This window comes from Pelodiscus sinensis, chromosome 3, assembly GCF_052426305.1.
Source record: "Pelodiscus sinensis isolate ZL-2025 chromosome 3, ASM5242630v1, whole genome shotgun sequence".
Classification (NCBI taxonomy): Eukaryota; Metazoa; Chordata; order Testudines; family Trionychidae; genus Pelodiscus; species Pelodiscus sinensis.
This window is the reverse complement of record NC_143054.1, coordinates 7,667,634-7,693,425: the sequence shown is the minus strand read 5'-3', so window position 1 is coordinate 7,693,425 and position 25,792 is coordinate 7,667,634. Positions and strand designations below refer to the sequence as shown.

The following is a 25,792-nucleotide window of genomic DNA, read 5'->3' as shown; positions in this document are numbered from 1 at the left end:
GCATACACCTCCTGCATCATTTGAAAGGTTTATTATGTCTAGTTTAGGCTGAGGTATGCGGAGCTGTCAGGTGATGCTGTTACCCTAGAAACTGAGATAGACAGTGATCTCATCGGCCCATTAAAATGACTGCTTTGAAACATGGGCATTCGTTTCTGTTAGTTTAATGGCCGTGTGTTATTTCAAGACCTGAAATCAGATTGTTTTGTGACCTCGGAGCTTCACTACAACAGTCTACACCATCGAGCACATTTGGACAGGTATTATTGAAATGTCATAGCGCTGGTGCGATTTTTGGTCGTCATCATCACATTTTGTTCATCTCTATGATCTCGGAGGCAAGTGCACGGATTACAACAGTCTTTGTTGGCTTGGCATGTGAACAGAGAGGATTGTTCTGATGACAGACTCAATTGTGCAGCAACTTCTCATGGTAGGGTCCCAAGTTAGATCTTGTAGAAGCTTAAATGGCAGTGGGCCCTTCGAGACTATAGGAAGTAAGGATGTGAAAGGGCAGGTAATTGACTAATCATATCGTTGATACAATTTGTATAGACTACACAAAGAATCGATAAGGAAAGGTGTTTTATCCCGGTCCAGGAGCTACTCCCGCTGTGGCTCTGCAGTTTAAACAGTAGGAACCGGGCGTGCAGGCAGCCTAGCTCCTACTACATTTAAACTGCAGAGCCGCAGCAGGGCCTGGTCCCGGACCCATCGGAATCAAATGCACCTCTCACAAACCTTTTCCCTTGTTCTTCACCATGATCGGCTATTTTCAGTACTTACTCCGGGACATCTGGTATGACATGTAGTCCCACAGCTATGCTGACAGGCACCTCTGGGTATGGTTCAGGGTCAAATGGGTTTGTCATATGATTGATGATGTAGTTAGTAAGAGCTGTAACATGCTCTTCCTCCTTCTTCAAGGCAGAAGCATGGACTTGTGTGTGTGGATTTATCTTCTCTACTTCTTGTTAGGCCACTTATTCCCCTCATAGCTTTTGCATATTTCTAACATGAAACTGTGTGTTATTTCCAGCATTAGTACTGACCGAGGCGTACGTGTCACTGAATTAAAAAGTTAGTTTATAGTCTAGTACTGAATGCACAGGCAATTGAAAAATGAAAACCTTTCTGCCAGGCATCTTATATGCTACAGGTTGAACCTCTCTAGTTTGGCACTCTCTGGTCCAGCAACGTCTATGGTCTGGCATGATTTTAGTTAGCTGGATGTCCATTTATGGTGGATGGGGCCAAGTTTCCTGCAGTCCCATAAAGATTGTTTACAGCTCCCAGTCCTGGCTCTAAGTGTTCTGTTCTGTTATTTAGCTCTAAATTACCCCAAATGTCTTCTAAGAGCCCAGTAAGCAGAGGAAGTGTTGGTAAAGCTGCTAGACAATACCGACATCCCGGGGTCTGGCAAATTCTCTGGTTCGGTACTGGTCAGGTCAGGTCCTGAGGGTACCAGACTAGAGAGCTTCAAACTGTACATAGTATGTACTGAGACAGACCCAAACCAGCTGGCTGCCACACACTAATGGAGAGAAGACATGCTGGGGCCTGGGTGAACAGTTTTCTCTTCCCTGAGTAAACAGCCTAGTGCAGCATAATCAGGCAGGCACCTGGGTCAATTAGAGCTGCTGGAAGTGCAGGCTAATCAGACACCTGCAGCCACTTAAGGCCTGTGGAGCTGCTTTAAAGGGTAAAGAAGGGGGAAGGGAAAGAGGGAAGGACAGGAAGACAGAAGTGTGATGTAGAAGAGCTGTGTGGGTGTGAGCTGAGGACGGACTAGCAGGTAGCAGAGGGAATGTGCTGGGAGGGATCCTTTGTGGAAGTGGCCCAGGGAAAAGCTGCTAGACTGGAATTGGCAGTAGCCCTGCCTGTTGCCGCTGGCAACAGAAGCCAGAGCAATGGGTGGACCCGGGGTCCCCCCGAGCCTTCCCCACACCATCACAAACTCTGCCCCGGAGCAGGGGAGACCAGGACTACGAAGGGGTTTCACCCAAACCTGTGATGAGGGTGGCTCAGTAGGCTGGGATCCTTGCCTTTAATAAGCCGTGTGGAGGGCCCCAGCGAGCCTGTGAGGCAAACACTAACCCCCAGGAGCGCGGGACCCACGGGACACAGCTGGCGCTTTGCCACAGTGTGTACTAATGGCTATACGTGGAATAGCATTGCATTAGGAGCTTGCATGCGTTTATACCTACCTGTTCTGCCATACGACGTATGGGCTGCTCAGTGGGAGGCTGATCTGGTGAACAAAGTTCAACTGAAAACGATAAAAGATGGTTACAGGCGCTCGTGAGCTGCTTGGACAACTTGGTTGTGGCCCCATTGCGTGTTGCGGGAGCTGTGTACAAAACTTCCTCATTGTAGGTCCCATTGTGTCACCTCACATACAGCTCAATGCCATACCCAGGGCTGTGGACAGGGGACGCTAACGGGGCAGCTGCCCCGCACCCAGTGATTTAAAGGGCCCAGAGATCCCAGCTGCTGCTATCGCAACAGCAGCAGGTGCCAGATCCCCGAGACTTTTAAATCACGTCTGGAGACCCACATGGCGCACTCCAGGCAGTGCTGAGAGCTGGGCGGAGGAGGCTAGCTGCCAGCCCCGCCCCTTCTTCCTGAGGCCCCTCCCTTTCCATGGAGGCCCAGCGCGAAACCCCCCCCCCCCCCCCCCCCCCCCCCCCCCCCCCCCCCCCCCCCCCCCCCCCCCCCCCCCCCCCCCCCCACCTTGCCCAGGGTTTGGTAATGTCCGTCGCCAGCCCTGCCTTACCTCAGCTAAACCTACATAAAACAAGCTTATGAATGAAAAGTGGTGGGGGTAAGTACATGTGAGGGGGTAAGTACATGTGAGGAGGGTGTACATGAGGGGGTAGGTAGATGTGAGGGGGTGGGTACATGTGAGGAGGATGTACATGAGGGGGTAGGTACACGTGAGGAGGGTGTACATGTGAGGAGGGTGTACATGAGGGGGTAGGTACATGTGAGGGGGTGGGTACATGTGAGAAGGGTGTACGTGAGGGGGTAGGTACATGTGAGGAGGGTGTACAGGTGAGGAGGGTGTACATGAGGGGGTACGTAGATGTGAGGGTGTGGGTACACGTGAGGAGGGTGTACATGTGAGGAGAGTGTACATGAGGGGGTAGGTACATGTGAGGGGGTGGGTACATGTGAGGAGGGTGTACATGAGGGGGTGGGTACATGTGAGGAGGGTGTACATGAGGGGGTAGGTAGATGTGAGGGGGTGGGTACATGTGAGGAGGGTGTACATGAGGGGGTGGGTACATGTGAGGGGATGGGTACATGTGTGGGGGTTGTACCTCCGGCTGCTGGGAAGAGGGGGTCCAGCGCGCTGAAGAACCAGAGCAGTTTGGAGGGAAGAAAGACCTTCCTGAAAGGCGATCTGAGATGCTATCTCGGACTCCACTTCCCTTCCTGTGCACATTCAGAAGCTCCCAGGAACTGCAGGGGGGAAGGGCAAGGAAGCCGGGTGCAACTGCCCAGCATGGGATCGGACCAGGATGCACCCTGGCAGGGAATTCAGCGGACATGGGAGCTGCAGTAGCTGTACATGGTCAGGACCGGGTTTCACGGATACTAATATCTTTTGCAGACAGGTGGCAGCAGGCGCCTACACATTCTTGCCCTTGTGCTAAGCTGTAGATGGCTGGGTCACGCTCCCCCTCTCTGATCTCTACAACCAGAGGGGGCCAGGCAGCCACCTCTGGGCATGGCTGGAGCCCTGAGGTGGGGACCGCGAGGGAATCAATGAACGCTTCAGAGCCAGTTCTAGTCTAGCCATGCCCGGGGTCCCAATGCTCTGCTGGAGAGAAGGATGTGATTGGCCCCTGCTCTGTTCATCCCGTGCCCTCCCCCAGCCCTCTTGATAATCCCATCAGGAGCACATTCAGGAGCTCCCAGGAACTGCAGGGGGGAAGGGCAAGGAAGCCGGGAGCAACTGCCCAGCATGGGATCGGACCAGGATGCACCCTGGCAGACACACACACACACACACACACACACACTGTTTCCCTACAGTGTCGACAGTCTCAGTGTCTGTCAGGGTCCAAATCAAAAGCCAAGGGGGCGGGGAGTAAGGATTTGAAGGGCCAGAGAAGATGCAAGTGTCCAAAGGGGCTATAATTAGGACAATGGAGCCCTGAGCTAGGCCCAGCTTTAATAATCAGGGAAACCTAGGCTAGTTGGGTTTTGGAATAATCCCCCCAGGAAATGACGTTGGTGGCCTGGTATAAATGAGCCCCACCAGCTGTTAAAAACCACACCAGCTATCCCGGCTCAGAGCAGAGCTATTTAACACAGGGCCCCCCTCTCTCCAGCACTTCTGGCCACCTTCACCCATTGCACAGCAGTAGCGGTACCGTCTGTCTGGGTGTCCTGTAGGCCCATGTTGACTGATTACTAATGCTGGGTTTGCACTAGCTGCCCTGCCACCATATAAGGGAATAACATTACCCGCCCCCAGCAGGGAGTACCCGCCCCCCATTGCAGGTAACTCCCACCCCCAGCTCTCCCCTCCCCCCTGGCAGAGTCCTCTTTCTGGGAACTGGAGAGAGGGGACTGACCGCTGTGTTGGGTGATGCTCTTGAAAGGGTCTAATCTCGGGGCATTTACACTGTGCCCATCACCGGGGTCTGTTGGTCCCCATTCGGTGTCTCACCAGTCCTGTTTGCCGGCAACAGGTCTGAAAAAAGCCAGGTCTGGCTATTACGACTCCGTTTCAGCACCACACGGCCCCACGTGCCTGCTTGCTTTGCAGAGCCAGGCCGAGAGCAACCCCCCCCCGCAATAGAGCTGCTGTCACACTGCTGTTTCTCTCTGCAGACTCCACTGGCATACCAGTCAGCCAGCAGCCCTGAAGAGAAGCAACCAAGTGCTGGAACATCCGTGCAGGAAGGTAGGACAATGAGACGCTTTGTGCTGGGACAACACCAGGTATTAATTGATCACAGCTCCTGCCTGCCTAGTGCAGCGGTGCTCCGGGTCTATGCCCAGCTCCTCCTAGGTCCAGTCTGGAGTTCTCAGTCTCTATGGATAAATAACATGGCTGGATAGTCATCACAGCCGGGGTGTCTCGGGGCCTCGTGGATCAGTTCAGCTCCATAGGGGAGCTCGTACGATGCCTGGGGTGTCTGCCTCGCTTATCTGGATGCTGCGAATCCCTTGCGGTGGGAGCGTGATGGGGTTAGCCACCTGGCTGATTCCTGCGCAGGGTTAAGGTGCTGCTGGGAGCCTAGTCAGCCCTGCCTGTCACACCGGTAGGGCGGGTGAGGGGGGGAGGGGTGGGGCGAAGGGGAATGCTGCTCAGCAGGTGGCTGGCTGGGGAGGAGCACAGAGCAACAGGCCTGTCCTATAGGGAGAGAAGCTGGGCAGGCGTTCAGAGCTGCTCCTAGGTCTGCTGCCAGCTCCACTCTCCCGGGAGGGGTTGTAGGCCCTGACAAGGGCCTATTCAGATATACCTGGGACTTGCTGAGGCTTTTGAGCTGGGCCATGGCAGAGGAAACAGGAGGACAGAGAGCACCCAGGTGGCAGCTGCAGGAATAACCCAGCGGGGATGAGATTTAAGCCCAGACAGTTTAGGGGCACAGACCCCTTTGTTTAGTGACTTGGGTCTCTGCTACTCCAGAAGGGAATTGAACCTGTGTTGTGAGCTCTTAAAGGGGCAATGCTTGGGGTAATGGGTTCCTGAAGTAGGCCCAACTTTAACAATCAGGGGAATTAAGGCTGGGTACCAGAGACTTTTGGAATAATCCCCCTAGGGAAACAATGTTGGCGCCTTTATGTAAATGGATCCTACCAGCTGATACCATTTTAAATAGTAAAATGCTGGCTCAGAGCAGGGAAAGCCCCCAGAAAGCACTGGAGACACTGTTGGGGAAACTGAGGCAGAGAGCCCGCAGCACCATGTCTCACCTGCAGGAGGCATTGGCCCAGCCACAGGGAGTCCTTCATACGTTAAAAGAAAACAGGTCTCTAGTGCCTTGTGATAGGGATGTTAAATGGTGTTTGATGAGCTAATCGACTAATCGATGGAATTTCTATTGACTAGTTGATTAGTTGATGGGGGGGGGGGAACTGCAGTGCCACAGCGAGGTTAGCACCCGGGGCTGGAAACTCACCCTGTTGCGGCTCTGCCTTTTAAATGTATTAAGAGCCATCAGGTTCTTAATACATTTAAAAGGCTGAAGTGCAGTGTATGGGGGGGGGACTGGATGCGAGCTGAGAATCAGCTGATTCCTGACTTGCGTCCATTTCCCCTGCTATACCCTTGTGTCCGTCTCTGCCCCCCGCCCCGTAGAGATGGTGCTGGGGGGGGACGACCGGCTTTTAAGTTGATAGAAGTAGCAAGGTGGGGGGAACGACTATCCAATAAGCATGTGCGTAGCCCTCTGCATGTGGAGGATCCCCGCAACAACAGAGCCCACTTTATTTTATTTCCATTTCTTTGCTGCATAAGGCAGTTCAATCTGCCTGCGTGGGATGAAGGGCAGAGTTTGCACTAGTCCAGTGATGGGCAGCGAAGGCCAGCAATGGGGCTCTATGAGTGGCCTCCATCATCTCAGAGGCACACCAGATTGTGATAATCAAGCCGGACTCCTGGGATGGGGCAGTTTTGTTCCCTGAACTAGTGTCCCTGGAATTTGCAGGGTGTGCGGATGGAACTGCAGCAGCGCTGTGACTGGATGCAGTGGGAGCGCACGGCAGTCAGCAGTTGTGTGCAATCAGCACACACCTCACTTCACGCGTGTGTTGCTTTAGTAACACTGGCAGGAAACAAACTACAAAGATAGGAACCGGTGGAATCTGGCAACGCTGCACATGGATGAGAACAAGCCAAAAGTCTTGTGGGCCGCACATAGAACTCCTATGTGCACTAGTCTCTCCCAAGCCGGCCCGGGACTGGTCACTATTGGAAGGGGAGGCTTTTCTTTCCAAAGAGATACAATGTGAAATTGCCTAATGTCTCCTGAGTGCCAGGGGCTGCCCTAGACTAGCTGCCAGCAACTGGCGCCCTAGGCAATCGGCACCCCCACCTCCAAACCCCTCAATGATATTGCGCCACCATTTGGCGCCCCATTTAACTTGGGGCCCTAGGTGACTGCCTAGTTCACTTATATGGACAGACCGCCCCTGCTGGGTGCCAGCCAGGGCGTGGGACTGTCTCGGCCGGGTGTTGTTTGGATCTGTTTATTCCTGGCTGACATGGAAGCCAGATGGAATTGCTAATGTCCCCTGTGAGCGAGCCCTGTATCCCAAGTGCAGGCTGGATATATACTCTGACTCTGAGCAGGGCCTGCGGAGCGGGATTTATAGAGTGTGTGTGTGTGTGTGTGTGTGTGTGTGTGTGTGTGTGTGTGTGTGTGTGTGTGTGTGTGTGTGTGTGTGTGTGTGTGTGGTTTGGCAAGCACCTGTCCCCTTGCATGGCTAATCTTGTGTAATCCCTTTATAAAGTCACTATAAACATTTGGCTTCCTCAGGGGCTTTGTTTGCATTTCAGTGTAATTAGAATTTCCTCCAAATGAACTGGGAAGGGGCCAGGGGGAGGGGAGGTGAAGAGACGCCTTTGATGGCATCCAGCCTCTGGCCTCTGAAGGTGCTACCCAGACCCCGTGTGAGTGCTGCCTGCTTCTGCTGGAGCCGGGAGACGCTGCTTTGAGGGAAGGAGCAGCAGCCAAAGTGAGAGCTCTGTGCGGCCTCTTCAGAATGGCCTTGTGGTGCAGGCCAGAGCTTGGAAATGGGTTTGTTCCTGGTGAAAAGTGCCCACTGGGCAGCCCTGGAGAATGGAGCCCTCTCTGTGCACCCGGCATGGGCCACCTGCCTCCGCTCCACCAAGACCACCTGTGTCGATAAGCAGGACTTTGGGCTCCTGGGCCGTCACTCTCTGGCCTCACCAAAAGGCTGCCGGCAAAGGCAGCCTTGGTGCCAGTTGTGCCCGTCAGCGGCTCTAGGGTTTGTGACCCGTGGCTGCTCAGAATTGGCCTGAAAGCTGTGGACTTCTGTCGTGATGTTCAGTGACGTGCCCACTGATGGAGAGGTGGTGAAAGTACGTGCATCCCAGTCAGGTGGTGAAAGTACGTGCATGCCAGTCAGTCAGCAGCTTCCTTCCTGCCTTGCCCGCTAGCCTGGGCACAATGGGTGAGTTGCTTGCTGAGGGAAAGGCTAAAGAGAACCCGGGCTGAGGAGAGGGCTGTCAGTGGTTTTCCCTCAGCAAGGGTGTAGTCCTTGGGTCACCTGACACCCTCCAGAGTCCCAAGGGTTGAGGTTTCAGAGGCAGGTGGAGAATATCTCAATCTCAGGAGCAGGGCAGGCCTGGTGTGTGTCACCCCGCTCGGGGAAGGAGTTTCACTGCCCACGGGGCTGTCCTGAGCTGGACCTTCCTGAAATGACCTTGGGAGATGACACAGCAGCGCGAGACCCTTGGTGCAGCTGCTGGGGCTGAAGTTGGCCCCAGGGACCTTCCCCGGCAGTGCGCCAGAGGGAGTCAGCACCAGGAATTGGCACAGGGCAGCGCTCAGGAGAGGAAAGGGAAGCCGGACAGGGTGTGGGGAAGAGAAGGAAAACCCCAGGACTCTTTCCACTCAGGCCTGCATGGTCCCCTCTGTCTACAGGCTTGGGAGCGCCCTCCCCCCTCATTTTGGGGCCCTCTGTATTTCGTGGCATCAGGGCCCCCATTTCCTCATGGCCCACCCTATAGCTCCAAGTTCTGCTGCATGGAGGCAGGCGTCCTGCCGCCCCTCCATGTGCCCTGTCTGGGAGCCGTTCTCCTGCCCCCACGCCACGTCCAGCCACAGGGGCCTGAAACCCAGCTGGGTGTCTCGTGTGGCAGGACGGAGGGGCAGCACCCAGGGGCACTAACCAGCCCATGACTCATCCTGGCCCTGTCGGTTATTGGATGTACCTTGCGCCTTTTCATTTCACGTGGGCTTGGAGCTCTGCTCCCCAAGGGTCAGGGGATCTGAATCTGGTGCCTATTGCTGCTGTCTGCCGGTGCTCAGAGCAAAGAGACAAACTCCCCCTCTCCCCCCTCCGTCTGGCCCATCTCCGCTGCTGCTCGTCCCCTCAGGGCTGGGTGCTTCAGGGTCAGGCTAGATGGGAAGCCAGGGGAGCAGGGGAAGGTGCCGGCTTCCATGTATTTGTCCTTAGTGAGGAAGTGCTTGGCAAATAAGTGCCTCTTCCACCCTGCTCCTGGCGGGCTGCGTTAGGGATGGAGGAGGCTGGCGCCGTTGTAGCGAGAGGCCAGGTCTGTGAGGCTGGGGCGTGTACGGGGGAAGCTTTAAAAACAAGCCTGATGAATATCACTTCATAGCAGACTCTCTACGTTTTCCCATCTATGTGCAGAATAAATTGTATGTGCACCAAGGCATGTGCAGATGTGCACCACTAATAGAAACACATGCTGCTGGCTGCGGTCAGCTGTGCGCACTCTGCCAATCAGCTAGATGGCATCTGAATCTCTCCTGGGAGGCCGCCCACATGCTCATCAACGCCAGTGGCCACCATGTGCAAAGGTGCCCGGCACAAGCCAGGGGTGTGTCTATGCACCTGGCACCCAGATCCCTGTGTCTGTAGCACTTCCTCTTCCTGGCCCTGATGCGCCAGAGCAAAGCAGCTGGGAGCAAAGTGGAGGGAAAGGCCAGGAGACTGGTGGCTGGTGGTGGGTCACAGTTAGTTGCCCAAATGTTCATTTGAATATCCTTCTAAATGAAGCTCTGTCGCATGAGTCATCCTCCTCCCAGGAGCGTGAAAGAGGGGTTCCCTTCTCCCAGCCTCTGGCCAAGTGCATGGCTGCAGCAAGGAGAAACGCTAAGCAGCTGTGGAAGTCGGAGCCCTTGGCGCGTCTGCTTGGCGTCCCCTGTTCAATGTGGCATGGTGGGTCCTGGAGATGGAACAAGCCTTGTCACGTCATCCAGCCCATCTGCCCCAGGCCAGCGTAGCTCTCTTCCTGCCAATGTAATAACACGTGTCGGTTGTCCAATCCAGTGACCCCCATCAGTGCGGGTCCCACCAGGATGCATCTCCTGATATTCCACCTTCGCGCCCAGCTTGTAATCCCTTGCGCCTCTCTTCCTCTCCTCCCCTGGCGATTGTGGCCTTCAGATGTTTGTTTAGTGCATCCTTTGTGCTTTACTTAGCCACGCTCCGGGAATAAAACACTTTCACGCTTGCCGAGTGAGCGAGCTGGGTGTTATGGAGGGAGCCCCTTAGCAGGAGCCAGAAAATGTTGTTCTGATTTCTACTCTATCAGCATGTAGAGGCCCCCAGTTGAGATCAGGCCCCATTACTCCAGGTGCTCTATCAGGAGAAGCAGACCCTCCCCCAAAGAGCAGTCTAGACAAGCCAGACAACGGCTTGTCTCTTCCCTTGTTGGTTCTGTTTTCTTCTCGGGTGTGCTACTGACAGCTGTGTAACCTAGGCGAGTCGCTCAATATCTCCACGCACCAGTTTCACAACATGCAGGAAACCCCTGTCACCCATGTTGGGGAGCACAGTGCGTCCCTTCCTGGAAAATGCTGTAGAAGTTCAAGGTGTGGGGACTGCCCCTGGGGAACTGGTCAGCTTGGGCCAAAGGCCTTCTATTGCTAGTGGCAATTTGGTAGCTCTAGAGACCTGGGCTTGTGGTAGATCTGGTCTGAGCTCTGTCCCTGTGCTAGCCATAACGTTTCAGTAGACTTTGGCATGTAGTATGGTAAAGAGGAGAAGTCCTGGCTAGCAGTGCATTGCTACATCTGATTGGTCTTTCCAGCCCCTAGCTGTCACTGTCATTCATCTGTCTCCAATTTGTTGCTAACAGTCTGGTAATGCAGTGTCCAAAACCCACTGCAGCTGAGAAAATATATAGTACAGGCTGAACCTCTCTAGTCCAGAACTCTCTGGTCTGACAACATCCGTGGTCTGGAATGATTTGAATTAGCCAGATGTCCACTTTTCACGGGTGTGGCCAAGTTTCCCACGGTCCCATAAAGTTTGTTTACAGCCTCTAGGCCTCATTCTCAGTGTTCTGTGCTGTTATTTGCTCTAATTTATCCCCGAGGGCATGTCTACACAGCAGGGCTAAAGTCGGAATAAGCAATGCAACTTCAGCTATGTCAATTGTGTAGCTTAAGACAAAATAGCTTAATTCAGCTTTTGACATGGTCTACACAGAGGAAGTCAAAGGAAGAGCACTCTTCCTTTGACTTCCTTTACTCCTCAAGAAATGAGGGCTACCATGAGTCGGAGTAAGAAGTCCTCAAGCTTGACATTTTGAAATAAAGGCTTGTAGTGTAGATGCTCACTATGTCATTTTGGAAAAACGCTGCTGTGTAGACGTACCCTTTATGTCCTCTAACAGCCCAGTCAACAGTGGAAGTGCTGGTAATGCCGCTAAACAATATTGACCTCCTGTGGTCTGGCAAATTCTCTGGTTTGGTACCGGTCAGGTCCCAGAGGTGCCAGACTAGAGCGCTTCAGCTTCATGAGCTTTCGTGGGTAAAACCCACTTCATCAGATGAGCCTGTTGCCGGCACAGAGTGCCTGAGGGAGGCAACAGCTGGGTTCGTTGCCCTGTGTGCGCGCTCCAATAAACACACCGGTGTGGAGAAGCAAAAAAGTTTATTTGAACGCTCAAATAGGTGCCAGGAGACTAGACATCTCAGATCAAGCACACCAACGTAAGCAGTTTTCCCTCATTATATACCCAGGTTGTTTACTTGCAGGAAAATAGTGAATTGTAGCAAGGTTCCCACGCTGGGACATGTTGCCAGCCTTATCCTCCTCCTCCCTCCTCCCCTCTACAGAGACATCTGAATTCTTCTTCTATACCACTGATAGTAACTAGGCAACCTCAAGGTCTGTCTTGCCGTTCCCAGCTATTAGCGAGCCAGAGAAAAGTTATGCCGGGGGGGGGGGGGTGTTTAGGGTGCTTGGGCCTAGAGCGGGGGGCCTTCATCAATTCTTGTGATCTTCCACTCCCCCGAGTTACCTAGGATCATGCCCAGTGACCCCAACAAGCCGGATTGGAAATAATAGAAACCGATGCTAATGAGGCTAATTAAATGGGCTGGAAGTGTCCCATTAACTGGATGTTGCATTATCAAACCAGTCTCCCCTGCCTTTAACAACTTCATTTTGATATCAAAAGTTAAGAACCCACTTAATTAGCCGCATTAGCATCCGTTTCTGTTATTTCCACTGCATCTGACGAAGTGGGTTTTGTCTCGAAGGTGCCACAGGACTACTCATTGTTTTTAGTTACAGAGTGACACAACGACCCCTCTAAGACTTTTTCACTGCAGCTGAGTTAATGCCAGTGAACCGATAATGGGACTGGAGCAGGGCTCTCTTCACAGGGACCACACTGGCGTAACCTGCTGTCTCATCCGGGAAGAGCAGACAGGCCTCTGCTGCTGTAGAACCTGCATCGGGCGCCTGGGATTTATTTCACATGGATTATGCTGCAGAGTACTAGCCAGATGGAGGCTGTGGTTTAGCACAACATCTGTGGAGCTTAAACTGCATGGATTTCATGTCTGAGGCTACGGGATGGGGATAGGGGTTTCTGCTGGTAAAGGAAGCTTCCCAGCCCTATGTTCTTCCTCCCCAGCTGATTTTCCAGGCCTGGCCGGTCTTTACTCTCTATTACTGTCCTGCCGTGGGGCAAGGGACTGGACTTGATGATCTCTCGAGGTCCCTTCCAGTTCTAGTGTTCTATGATTTGGGGGAGACAAGGACTAAATCTCTGATTAACCCGGTTGGCTCTGGGCTGCCCGGGTCTAACAGCAGCGAGAGGATCCGTTCTAAGGAGGGCGCATGCTTTCCAGACAGGAGTGTGTCACTTAAGGCCCTGCTCTGCTTCCGTTCAAGGTGATGGGAAAATTCTCGCGTGGCTTTCCCTGGGAACAGACTGAGAGCAGGTCGACTAGAGCCACAAGTGACTTCGTGCACTGACGGCATAGCTGCCCCAGCCCTCGGGTCCCTGCCCAGGAGGAGGCAGTAACCGGTGTGCCCCTGCCGGTATTCGTAGGTCCTGGTAAGGCAGCTTTGGAGAGGTGAAACCAAAGAGCGTCACCCAGAGCAAGGAGAGGGCAACCACAGCAGGAAGAGTCTTCCTAGACGGGGAGATCAGAAAGGGGCCAATAGGATCTAGTTCAGCAGTTCCCAACCTTTTCCAGATGGGGACCCATTTTGACAATTCGGGATGACTTGGTGACCCAAGGCAATTCAAAAACGGGGGGAGGAAAGGGGGCAGAGCCACCTGGGGAGACACTTGGCAACCCTTTTGAAATGTAATGGCGACCCATATTTGGGTCACGACCCGTAGGTTGGGAAACCCTGATCCAGTTGGATCTTCTGCATAAAGCATTTCTCCCAGCTGGTGCAGAAGGAGGCACGACCATGCCCCTGCCTCGGCCCCACCCCCACTGGGAAAGTCAGCGTCGCTGCCCCCCATAAGCCTCCAGCAGGGAGCCCAGCGTGTGGGGGGTGATGAGCCCCAGTACAGAGGTGCACATGGCGAGGGGGTTTCTTGCACCCTCATCCTCGCACACACACTCATAGCTAGGATAATCTAGTCTGTGGTTTTCTAACTCGGGGTCACGACCCAGGAATCGGGCGTGGCATGTCAGGCCCTGGGTCTCCTTGCTGCAAGGGGAAGAGGGGAGCAGTGGGGGTGATAAGGCAGCTCCCTGCCTGTCCTGGCACCACAGATTGCGCTGTGCCCCAGGAGCGGCCGGCAGCAGGCCTGACTCCTAGGTGTGTGTGTTGGGGGGGAGCGCACAGGGCTCTGCGCACTGCCCCTGCCCCAAGCACTAGCTCCGCACTCCCATTGGCTGGGAACCTGCTGGCAGCTACTTCTGGGCGCAGCATGGTCTGTGGTGCCAGGAGAGGCAGGGGGCTGCCTAAGCCTCCCTGCTGCACCACCAACTGGGAGTAAACCCCTCCTCCCCCAGCCCTGAACCCCACAAGCCGAAGCCACCTCCTGCCCCCAAAGCTCCCCCCCTCAGCCCCACCCCAGAGCCCACCCTCCAGTCAGGTTATGTTGGGTCGCGGCATCAACAATTTTCTTCAAGTGGGTCATGAGAAAAAAGTTTGAAACCAGCCAGTTTCATGCTCCTTCGGGGTGGGGCCCATGTGCCTGTGCTGGGCCAAGCACCACGTGGATCTCATCCTGACTGAGGCCTCTGGGGGCTTCCACAGTAGCTACTGGCAATGCGCCTTCCGCAGCCCAGCAGCGACGGCCGACAAGGTGTTGGCTACAGGCACCGACACGATGGTGTCAGTATCTGCCTCTGTGACTACAGGTCGAACCTCTCTCAGCCGGGACTCCTTGGGCCGGCAACTTCTGTGGAGCCCTGAGGGGGCCAGGAACCCACCCAGGCAGGCTGCAGGGAGGCCAACGGCTGGGGTCCCTGCCAAGGGGCCAGCTGAGCTGGTGGAAGGGTGGCTCTGTGCTCCGACTGGGCAGTGGTCTGGCCAGGGACCCCAGCCGCAGGACCGTGGGGCTGCCGTGGCAGGGCTGGGACCACTGGTGGCAGGGCAGTGGTTTGCTGTGGCGAAGCTGAGAGCCCCAGCCGCAGGACCGTGGGGCTGCCGTGGCAGGGCTGGGGCCACTGATGGCAGGGCAGTGGTTTGCTGTGGCAAAGCTGAGAGCCCCAGCGGCAGGACTGTGCGCTGCCGTGGCAGGGCTGCTCACATGTGGGGAGCCCGCCGGGAGGCCAGAGCAGGAGCAGAGCTGGACTGGCGGGCCAGTGGCAGGGAGGCAGAAATGACCTCTCCCGTGGTCCGGCAAATCCCTCCTTCGGGACCACGCAGGCCCCAGGGGTGTCGGACCAGGGAGGTCCAACCTGTAGCTACACGCGTACGCGGATTATGCAGTCACTGCACGGTTTTTGCATTACTATAGCGCCTCGTTTCAAAGTGCTTCTCCATGTACGTCTACCACCCAGAGCCAGTGAAGTGCGGCCACTTCTGGGGTGGATGCTGCACAGAAGAGGCAGGGGAGAGGGTCATTTTGCCAGGGATGTCAGGGCAAATCCCTGCCTTTATCAAAAATACTGGGGTGTCTTCAGCATCCACATGGGAGAGGCAGGACCTACATTTTACCGGTCTGTGTGGAGCAGCCCTCGCCACGTCCTGCATGGAACTTAGTGGATTGCTTTAAAGAGCCTGGGTGTAAATGTTCACAACTTGCTCGGAAGACAGACCAATAGTATTACCTGGGAAGGGCTCACTCAGTCTGGACAGGCCACACTGCTTCCGGAGTCGAGGTGTTGGAGGGCCCCAGAATCACCACGCCATCTCTTTCTGGGCCTGACCCAAAACCTCGCCTCTGAACCCAGCCAGAAGAGGGGAAAGCGTAGATCCAGATTCACACTTCCCAGACCAGGCCCATCCTTACCTTAGCCAAGATACATTAAATGGAGCCAGCTGTGCCTCTGACCTCCTGCTCTGTGTGACTAGCTTTTCAGAGGAGTGGTCGTCCTTTGCACTGCGAGGGCAAATCGCCCAGCCTGGGTCTGTTTCAGCACCTGCTGTCAAGCCCAGACCAGAGACTTGGGGTGTGTCTACACTTGCATTTGATGGACAACTTTTTTGTCATTCACAGGTGCTTAAAAAAACCCAAACCTCTGAGCGATGAAGTTTAAGGGCACTCGTGAATGCTACTCTGTTGGCAGGAGCATTATCCTTCCCAGTGCAAGGTCCCTGACTTCTTTGTGGTGAGGGGCCTTATGAGAGCCACCTCCCAGCTCTGAACTGATAAGCAGGAAAAAAAAGGAGACACTCACCTCACTCATGTAACTCGGGGCAACACGGTTCCCTCACAACCCAGCCCCATGGCGGGGGGCACTAAGGCTCAGGGCTCTTCTGAGGGCTGGGGCTAGCAGATTATATGGAACCCCCTAGGCCCTGAGATGAGGCCAAAAATGAGAGGTCCAGTGTGTGAAGGGGCTGCTGGGGAGCAGGTTGGGGGTGGGGCTCTGGGCAGGAGGAAGAGTACAGGAGCAAGGTGGTTCTGAGAGGGAGAAAGACTGCAGGAATGGGGTGAGGGTGCGGGGTTTGGGGAGGAGGGAAGGTGTAGAAATGGGGTGAGGGTGCGGGGTTTGGGGAGGAGGGAGGGTGTAGAAATGGGGTGGGGGTGCGGGGTTTGGGGAGGAGGGAGGGTGTAGAAATGGGGTGAGGGTGCGGGGTTTGGGGAGGAGGGAGGGGGAGGAGGAGAGAGGGTGTAGAAATGGGGTGGGGGTGCGGGGTTTGGGCAGGAGGGAGGGTGTAGAAATGGGGTGGGGGTGCGGGGTTTGGGCAGGAGGGAGGGTGTAGAAATGGGGTGGGGGTGCGGGGTTTGGGCAGGAGGGAGGGTGTAGAAATGGGGTGGGGGTGCGGGGTTTGGGCAGGAGGGAGGGTGTAGAAATGGGGTGGGGGTGCGGGGTTTGGGGAGGAGGGAGGGTATAGAAATGGGGTGGGGGTGCGGGGTTTGGGCAGGAGGGAGGGTGTAGAAATGGGGTGGGGGTGCGGGGTTTGGGCAGGAGGGAGGGTGTAGAAATGGGGTGGGGGTGCGGGGTTTGGGGAGGAGGGAGGGTGTAGAAATGGGGTGGGGGTGCGGGGTTTGGGGAGGAGGGAGGGTGTAGAAATGGGGTGGGGGTGCGGGGTTTGGGCAGGAGGGAGGGTGTAGAAATGGGGTGGGGGTGCGGGGTTTGGGCAGGAGGTTGCAGGAACGGGCTGGGGGTGGGGAGTCTGGGCCAGAGGGGGCGGGGGGGGGGACGTCTGCCTGGAGCAGCTCCAGGGAGGGGCGCAGGTGGCTCCATGCCAGCTCACCTCAGCTCTGGCAGGCGGCATAGCCCTGAGCCTGGTGGGTCAGATCAAAACAAGCCACAGGCCGTGGATTCCCCACCCCTGCTGTACAGAGCGGTTTGTGGCAGATCCATGGGCAGAGCTCGGATCCTTTCCGTGAGTCAAATGTGCCTCGGCAGTGAGGCTCCCTCAGCCCACAAGGGGAGACCCTCAGGCAGAAGGGGCCAGGGTGAGAGCAGTAGGCTCTTAGCGCTACCTGGAGCGCAGGGCTGGTATCCTGCAGCAGTTCAGAGGGCTCTGGCCACCACCGCTGCTGCAGGAGCTCCGGGCCCCTTTGGAACACCAGGCCACCGTGCAGCGGCCCCCTTTGCCCCTCTCTGTCAGGGGGCCTGGGCACCCTCTTCTCCCAGGAAGCTCGAATCCAGCTAATGGTGAGAGGTCCCCTTCCAGCAGACCCCTTCCTGCTCCTGCTTCAGAACTGATTTCCCAAAAGCTGTAAGAGCATCGCTGTAAATTCACACGCTCTCCTGCTCTGCGTGAGGGAGCTGCCCCGTGTGACAGCACTGAGCCCAGCGCAGAGATGGCAGCTGCGAATCTTTTGTCTGGTGGTGACCCCATCGCTCGGTCCTGTGTCACGGAGCCTCTGTTGCTTTAGCTTTTTAACTGCCACCCCCAAGCCTTTCATGTCCCTACCACTTCCTACGGTCTGCGTGCTATGGGGTAATGCATGCTGTGTGCGGTAATGCAGTGTTGTAGCTCCTAGCCGTGTCGGTTCCAGGATATTAGATGATCTAGTGGGTGAGGTTTTATTTTTTATCAGACCAACTTCTGGTGGTGAGAGAGACAAGCTTTCAAGCTACACAGAGTATGTCTACACAATAAAGAAAAACTCGCAGTTGGCCTTTGCCTTTCTCTGCTGTGGGTGTTCATACTTCACCTCGAATGGTCTCTTAGAATTTGTGCAAACTGTTTATGTATTTCATTGTGACACCTCTTTTCTCAGACCTGAAAAATAGCTTTGTGTAGCCGGAAAGCTTGTCTCTTACCAACAGAAGTTGGTTCAGGAAAAGATATTACCTTACACGCATTGTTATATTTACTTCTAGTATAGTATTCAGCCACTAGATGGCTCTGTGTGCTTTGTAGAGCTCCAGCACCAGGTGGAGTGGGTCTCTGGTAAAGGCAAAGCTGGAACTCAAGCTATGTGGAAGCCTGTTTGTGCCTGTACCTAGTAGCTGTTTTCTCTAATAAATGTTTCCTGTTTAAAGAGGACTGTGATTCCATTTATCGTGACGCCATCAGGGGCAGTGACTGAGATTTCAGAGGAATCTGGTTTTTAGCATCACTTTTTAAAAAATGTGTTTCAGGGTAGAGATCCTTCACTTTCCTTTGTGGAACACTGAGAATCTCTCTTGCTCCCTTAGGGTATGTGTACACTACCACCCTAGTTCGAACTAGGGTGGTAATGTAGGCAACCGGAGTTGCAAATGAAGCCCAGGATTTGAATTTCCCGGGCTTTATTTGCATATTGCTGGGCGCCGCCATTTTTAAATGTCCGCTAGTGCGGACTCCGTGCCGCGCGGCTACACGCGGCATGGACTAGGTAGTTCGGATTAGGCTTCCTATTCCGAACTACTGTTACTCCTCGTTCCTAATCCAAACTACCTAGGAAGCCTAATCCGAACTACCTAGTCCGTGCCGCGTGTAGCCGCGTGGCATGGAGTTCACAGTAACGGACATTTAAAAATGGCGGCGCCCGGCAATATGCAAATGAAGCCCGGGAAATTCAAATCCCGGCTTCATTTGCAACTCCGGTTGCCTACATTACCACCCTAGTTCGAACTAGGGTGGTAGTGCAGACATACCCTTAGCTCACTCCAAACTGTACGTACTCCCCATCTGCCCAAAAGGGACTGGATGAGGCTTCATGTGGAGAGCAGTCCTGCTGGTTCTCAAACTGCTGAGGGGTGGGAGTGATCCCTTTTCCCATGGGAGATGCTCAGAGACTTGGGAACCAGAAACCAGAGCAGGGAGCTGAATCTGGCTCTTCAGCCTTGCAGTGCAGATCTTGTCACCAGACAGTCAGGCCAGACTCAAACTGGAAAGTGCTCAGAGTAGAACCACGGGAATGATTAAAGGGCTGAAAAACAGGCCAGATAGCGAGGGGCTCTAGGAACTCGATCTGATTAGCTTATCAAAGAGACGGTTAAGGGGTGATTTGATCATGTCTGTAAGTAACTACCTGTGCAACAGACACTGGATCATAGAGGGATCTTCTGGTGAGCAGAGAAAGGGCTTGTACAATCCAAGGGCTGGAAGCTGAAGCTAGATACGTTCAGACTAGGAATAAGGTGGACAGTGTTGACCATGAAAGTACTTAGCCTTTGGCACAATTTACCAAGGGTCAGGTTGGATGCTCCATCACTGGGCAATTTTAAATTGAGACTGGATGTTTTTTTCTAAAAGATCTGCCCTAGGCTCAATAGGAATAAATTCAGGGGAGTGATAGGTCTTGGGTTATTCAGGAGGTCCAACTAAATCAGTGGTTCTCAAACTTTTGGGCCCGTGGCCCACCTAGCTTGATGCAAACATTTCTGTGAACCACCAGTTGCTGATGGAAACTTGCCGTTAATTACATAATTACGCCCGATCCATTTTGCTAGTGCTGCAGTTAGGGCGAACGGTTTAATTTAACCAGTAAGAAAGGAAATATTCATTTAAATTATTACACAGATGAAGTGCTTTAACTTTCTCACGTTAGTTTATCAAATTTCATTTTAAATAAAGTAAAACATTAATGTACGTCCTACACAAAAGGTTCCCATGTTTTCTTTATTCGTGGTGAATATTTTTTGGGTCAGGAGCCGCTGACCCACAGAAAAATCAATAGTGGACCACCAAATGAGATGCAAAAAAAAAAAAAAAACAACAACCCTCCAAAAATTTCCAGCTGTCATTGATATGGCCCCTCAGCTGAGACACTTCACCCTCTGGTGTTCCAGCCCCACCAGGGAAGGGGGAGGGACAGGGAGGACTGAGATTCAGGGCTTCCCATAGGCCAGATTTACTCTTCTGGGGTCCCATTTTGTGGACCCGCCTAGGCTCTGGGGTTGGGACGAAAATGAGGTGTTCAGTGGGCAGGAGAGGGCTGCCAATGAGAGGGATGGGGGTGCAGGATATGGGCAGGAGGTGAGGTGCAGGAGGGGGTGAGGGTGCAACATCTGGATTGGAGTAGGGTCCAGGAGCAGGCTGGGAGTTGGGTGTCTGGCCAGGGGAAGGAGGCAAGAGCAAGGGGGAAGGTGCAGTGTGTGGCCAGGACAGAGGGTGCAGGAACAAGGGAGGATGCAGAAGCAGGCTGGGCGTAGGGTGTCTGGCCAGGAGGGAGGCTGCAGGAGCAAGGAAGGATGTAGGAGCAAGCTGGGGGTGCAGGGTCTTGGTGGGGGGTGAGTGAGGGGGATTGGTGTGCAGGATCTGGGCATGAGGGAGGGGTGCTTACCAGGTTTCACGCCCCCATCTTTCCCAAGCACGGCCTCCCGCTATTCCCATTGACCACAACTCCGGCCAATGGGAGCAGTAGGGAAAGCCTCCAGACAGCGTGTCACTGTGCTGCTGCTCCCCCAGTGGGATGGAGGTGGAAGGAGGGGCAGCACATGGTCTGGCAGGGACGGTTGGGGCTTTCTTCACCTCCCCTTTGCACCCTCCCTGCAGGAAGCTGGAGTGCCAGCATAGGCGCCCCACTGTGGGGGGGCTGAGCTCGAGCTGTTCACTGCCTGTAAGGTGGCTGAGGACCACTAGCAGTTTGAGAATCATTGAGCTAAATATCACAATGGTCCCTTCTGGCCACTTCCTCTCTGAATTTTCTGGATCATCTGCATGGTATTTACCAACTACAGTAATTCTTCATTTAATACTATAGCTGTGTTTCTGAAAATGTTTGTGCTAAGCGAAAACGTGCTAAGCGGGGTCAATTTTCCCATTAAAAATAATGGAAAAGGTGGGGGTTGCGTTTCAGGTGGTGGTGGCAAAGTCAATTTTTTGTTGGTGCTGGGTCGTTAACGACAACATTAGATATCTAGCAACACAAGATAACTAGCAACACAAGTCGCTGCGATTTGTTAAAACACAAAGATAAACACATGAGTGAGCGGAGGAGCGCTGCGACCACGTTTATTCATCTGCTCCTGCGTATTAGCACTGTTTTCACCAATTTATACCGCCGTGCAAAGTAGTCCTCCACTTGATTATTTTTGCGTTATTTCGGGGACAGTCGTGTTATTCGAAAGACGTTCCCTAAATAAAAATCGTGCTATTGCGAAAACGTGTTAAGCGGGCACGTGTTAAATGAGTAATTACTGTAATAGTTATACTTTTGTTCCCAGTCTTGGGAGCCTGTACCTGAAATCTGAAAATTCTTAAGAAATGCATCTTTTTCTCCCAGCAAACAGGCAGGCCGTTGGAACATTTCCGGCTTGCTGTGGCAGAGCTAGCCTGTGTGCCCTTTCTGACTGTAGGGTAGCATGAGAGCAAAGCATTGAACCCACCGTTTGCTATTGTAGGGTCACCTGTGAGTTGTTGGCACAGATTCCTCCATAAAGCCGTTGCTTTCAGTTTTTATCCTCCGTCTCCCTTTATGGTATACTAATGACTTGGCTCTGCATCTGGCTTTCAGTTGCTGGTGTTTCTAGGAACAGCGCAGCCTGGAAGTGGTATCTTGCTGATACATGACAAATACTGAAAGGTTTCAGCTGCCACTGGCCGGGAGAGGAACATTACACGGAGCTCGATATTTATACTTCTGGCTGGAACTCTGCTCAACACCTGATCAATATGGATGAAGGAACAAGTGTCTCAGAGCAAAGGAAATAAAAAGGGGATGACTTAGCCTTGAGCAGCAGCTTCTCACATGCCCTACCCTAGGAACAGGAGCATGGAATGGATCACTCCAGGCAGGAATAAGATTTCAGGAGAGATGGTTTTGGAGAATTAAAATCAACCCGTGGAGAAGGCTGGGGAATCCCAGCAGACACCAGACCAAATCAACCCGGGACCTGTGAAAAGGAACCCTATGAACAAGCAGCAGCAAGTGTGGCTTCAAGGACGTCTGGCCAAGAAACCTATGTCTGCACTGGGAAGGTTTGGCGACAAAAGTGCTGTTGACATGCAAAAGTTGTCAAAACTGAAAACGCAACAAACCTGTTTTTCTGCCTCATAGCCACACACCATGGCCACATTGCTAGCGCTCTGTTGACAGACAATGACTATGTGAGGGACAGGGACAGCCCCAGATTGACAGTACATTGGGCTGTCACAGGTCAGACTTTTCGTGGGGTTTTAGTCTTATTTCCTCTATGGTCTGCACAGAAATAAAGAGAGGGGGAGAGACAAAAGATCCTTGCGGAGGTGGAATTTTTTTATTGCCAAAACTGGACTTTTGTCGTGACTTTTGTTGTGTCGCATTGCGAGCGCTCTCCGGGTTTGGTCACCAAAAAGGGTTTATGGGCGACAAAACTTGCCAGTGTACACAAGGTCAAGTCAAATACCTCGAATGTCTGGAAAAGGCAACCAGAGAACATCTGAGAGTCAGTAACGTGGCACAGGGAAAAGGTAAAGGCAAGAAAAAATAGAGGCTCTAGGTATATGGGAGGGGAGGAAATACTCAATGGAAATTAGGCCAGTGAATGAAACGAGGGTGAGAGTTTAATGATGACTCTAAAATGACTGAGAGATTGACTCACTTTTAAAAAAGCCCGACGCTCACCATGACTGGAACAAGCCGATCAGAGATGTAGGCGGAAGGATAGATCTATTGATTTGGAGCAACTGTCTGATTGCACGGGGACAAATCTTTCCTTCCTCAGCCTTGTCACTGAGGCTCTGTCTACCTTGCACTGTTAACCTCAGAGGTCAGTGCCTGCGATGAGCTAGCCTGGATGCAAGCGTCCCCGCCTGCATGTTTACTGGTTCTGTTCTCGCCAGGGGATGGCTGGGGCTGGAGTCCCTTGTTCTTTGTGCTGAAATGCCTGAGGGTTCTTTTGCCAGGCAGCTATGTCAGTTGCAGGAGAGCTTGCCTGTCGCTGAAGGGGCTTGTCGGGACGCACTGGAGGACTGTCAGCACTCGAGAGACATAGCAGCCTAGTGGGTGTAACCTACACTCCAGCCCGGGGAGTAGTGTAGGCTTACAGACCCAGGCCAGGGGTACTTCTGTGTAGACAGTAGGTGGATTAAGGCTAAAACTCCACTAAAAGTCTAGGTTAACTGTACAGTGTAGACATATGCTGTGCTGCATGCCACTCTGCTCCAGATCCCCGCTGTCAGAGGGAAAGGAGATTCTCCCTTAACTGTTGTTAGTCTAGGGACCTTGACACACAGTAAAGCCGTTCTGTTTATGTCCACTGGAGGACCCTGCTCGACTAGCACGTCCACTTCACTAGCGCAGGGTCGCCGACAGGGTGGGGGGAGTGTAAAGGGAGCAGCTGCCCCAGGGCCTGGCAATTTAAAAGGGCCCGGGGCTTCTGGCCACTGCCATTGCTACCTTGGCAGCAGCAGGGTCCCCAGGCCTTTTAAGTCACTGCTGAAGCCCCCGACAGCGTGCACCCTATGACCCATTCATCCTGAAAGGCTAGCTGGGGGAGGCTAGCCGTCGGCCCCGCCCCTTCTACTGACACCACACCCCTTCCACCCAAGACCACGCCCTTTCGGGGCCCCAGAGTCAGCTTCCCCCAGGATCCGGTGAAGACTCTCCGCAACCCTGCACTAGAGTGGTTCATTCCTGGTTCAGAAGAGACGTGAGTCTGGTCAAGAAGGGTATGTCTACACTTCATTCCTCTTCCGAGAGAGGAATGCAAATGCAGACACCCGAAACTGCAAATGAATTTGAATTTGATTTGAATTTCCCACACTTCATTTGCATAATCGCATTATGGTGCAATTGCCCTTGAGGTTATTTTGAAAGAAGTGTTTTATCTCGAAATAACCCCTTTTTGTTTCTCAAAATAGCGCTATTCCGCAATAGTGCCATAATGCGATTATGCAAATGAAGCACGGGAAATTCAAATCCATGCTTCATTTGCAGTTGCGGGTGTCTGCATTTGCATTCCTCTCTCAGAAGAGGAATGAAGTGTAGACATACCCGAACTGCGTGGTGCTTTTAGCAGGCTCCTGTCAGTTGTGGTTCGGTATTGGCCAGAAGCCCGTTGACATGAGAAAGGATTTTTTAACAAAACAATAAATAAATGGAATACTCCAATAGAAGAAATTAATCTGCAGACTTAACAATTCCAAATCTGCCTGCCTATCAAACACAAGGGTCGCTGCACGTTCTATTTGCCTGTTTGCAAGAATACGTTATTCAGTGTTGTTCACACGACGGGCAGCATTGTACAGCAAAGTAAAGGTAGGGCGCTTGACACACAGAGGTCAAGAAGTGTCTGGTGCTTGCGGCTGCCAATTGGAGATGTCTCAAGCTGATTTTCAGAGGGTGGGTATGCTGCACATTCTGAAAACTAGGCCTATTTTTAATGTACCTTGAGTTGAGTCCTAGGAATCATTAGTCACTCTAGAAAAGGGCAGATTCTCCTAAGCAAAACTCCCCCAAATCTGACAGTTGAATGAGTCTCTGACTTTGTAACAGAGCAGACCTCTGCTTCCTAGAGATTGCCTTGTGGACCCTTCGCGTCCTGGTAACCATTGTCTGCCTGTCCCATTCGCAACCATCGACTCCTTTCTCACTCACAATCTCCGTGTGTCCCCGTGGCACTCCGCAGTCACTCCCGTGGCAGTGTGACAACAGGACGCGGGTGTGTTTTGTGCTTTATTAATGCAGTTTTGCAGCCAGGAAGGAGGAGGAGGAAAAGCCGGCCTCCGGTGACCAGCCGGATCGCCACAGAACCCTCCACAGACCTCAGCTGGGGGACTGCAGAACTCACTAATAATAGGTTCCAAGGGGCTGCTTCATTTTTCTGCACGTTGGGTGGCGATACCGCTGCCCAGGAAAGGCTCTCGAGAGGAAGCTAAGCCCCAGGGTGGTGGGAAGGGAAGGCTTTGTGATGATAGACCGAGATGTCGATTTCACAACAGGCTTGGGCAGGCAGTGGCTCCCAGGGATTTTCTCTGGGCCTGCTGTGTATTGCTCTGTGTTGAGACACTATCAGTGTGTTCCAGGTGTGGCACCCCGCCCCCAGCTCCCTGCTTTGAAAGCTTGAAGTGTGAGTCCTGAGGGAAGGCATGGGAGGGGAACCTTGTGACTTTCTGGCCTCTGGTCAGTGGGTTTCTTTCAGGGAGTGTGGACGTGATGGGTGAGGAATAGGCTTCTCACACGCTGGTCCCGGAACAGTGACTGCTGCTGTTCCCGATGAATCATTGTGGTTTCCTTCTGAGATGCTTCATTGAGAAGATGATAGGTTGTTTGGGAGCTAATTAGCAGGGAGCCTGGCTAAACTCCCCCTGACTGGGGCTGGGGGTGGAGGGGGAAGGCTGTGTTGTGCTGATTTCTCCACAGCCTGCAGAACAGGAATGTAAACCCCAAACAATAGTTAAAACCTAGAGGGGAACAAAAAGGCCAAGAGTCACTTTGGTTGCGGAACACTGTGTTGCATCCTGGGCATTTCACAATCTCTCTCTACCTGCCGTGCTGCAGAAGAAGGGTCGGGTGGTCTGGGAGCCAGGATTTCTAGAGGTCTAATCCCATCTGGGATGCTGTGTGGGGCTTCGGGCCCCTCTTAACCTCCCTGCCTCCGTTGCAAGAAATGCCCAAGGCTGCCTCACAGAGGTGCTGTGACTGCCGACGCGTGGGGCGGAGGACAGATCGTCGATATGATAAGGGGAAGCCATGTAGCCGCAGGATCAAAGCTCGAGTCCAAGCCTTGCTGATTTCCATTTTGAGTTTGGAGGTGCGTTACTTCGCTGCCCTGTGCCTCAACTTCCCCATTTGTAAAAAGGAGATGACACCTCTCTGCTCTCCCGAAGGAGCTTTGAGGTTTAGCTCGTTAATATTTGAGCTAAAGGAAGC

At 53.4% G+C, this 25,792-nt stretch overlaps 1 protein-coding gene across 5 annotated transcripts in view; it reads left to right on the top strand.

Annotated features, from left to right (window-relative positions):
* The window catches only part of LOC102462815 (uncharacterized), an 85,206-nt gene that overhangs the window by 21,265 nt on the left and 38,149 nt on the right, over positions 1–25,792 (top strand). For all 5 annotated transcript variants that reach the window (XR_016349074.1, XR_016349075.1, XM_089776994.1 and 2 more), the window contains one exon: positions 4,846–4,918. Coding sequence is in view for 3 of the 5 variants with exons in the window: in XM_089776994.1 (XP_089633120.1) it covers positions 4,846–4,918 (73 nt within the window). In the remaining 2 variants the exon portion in view is untranslated. The remainder of the gene's footprint in view (positions 1–4,845; positions 4,919–25,792) is intronic.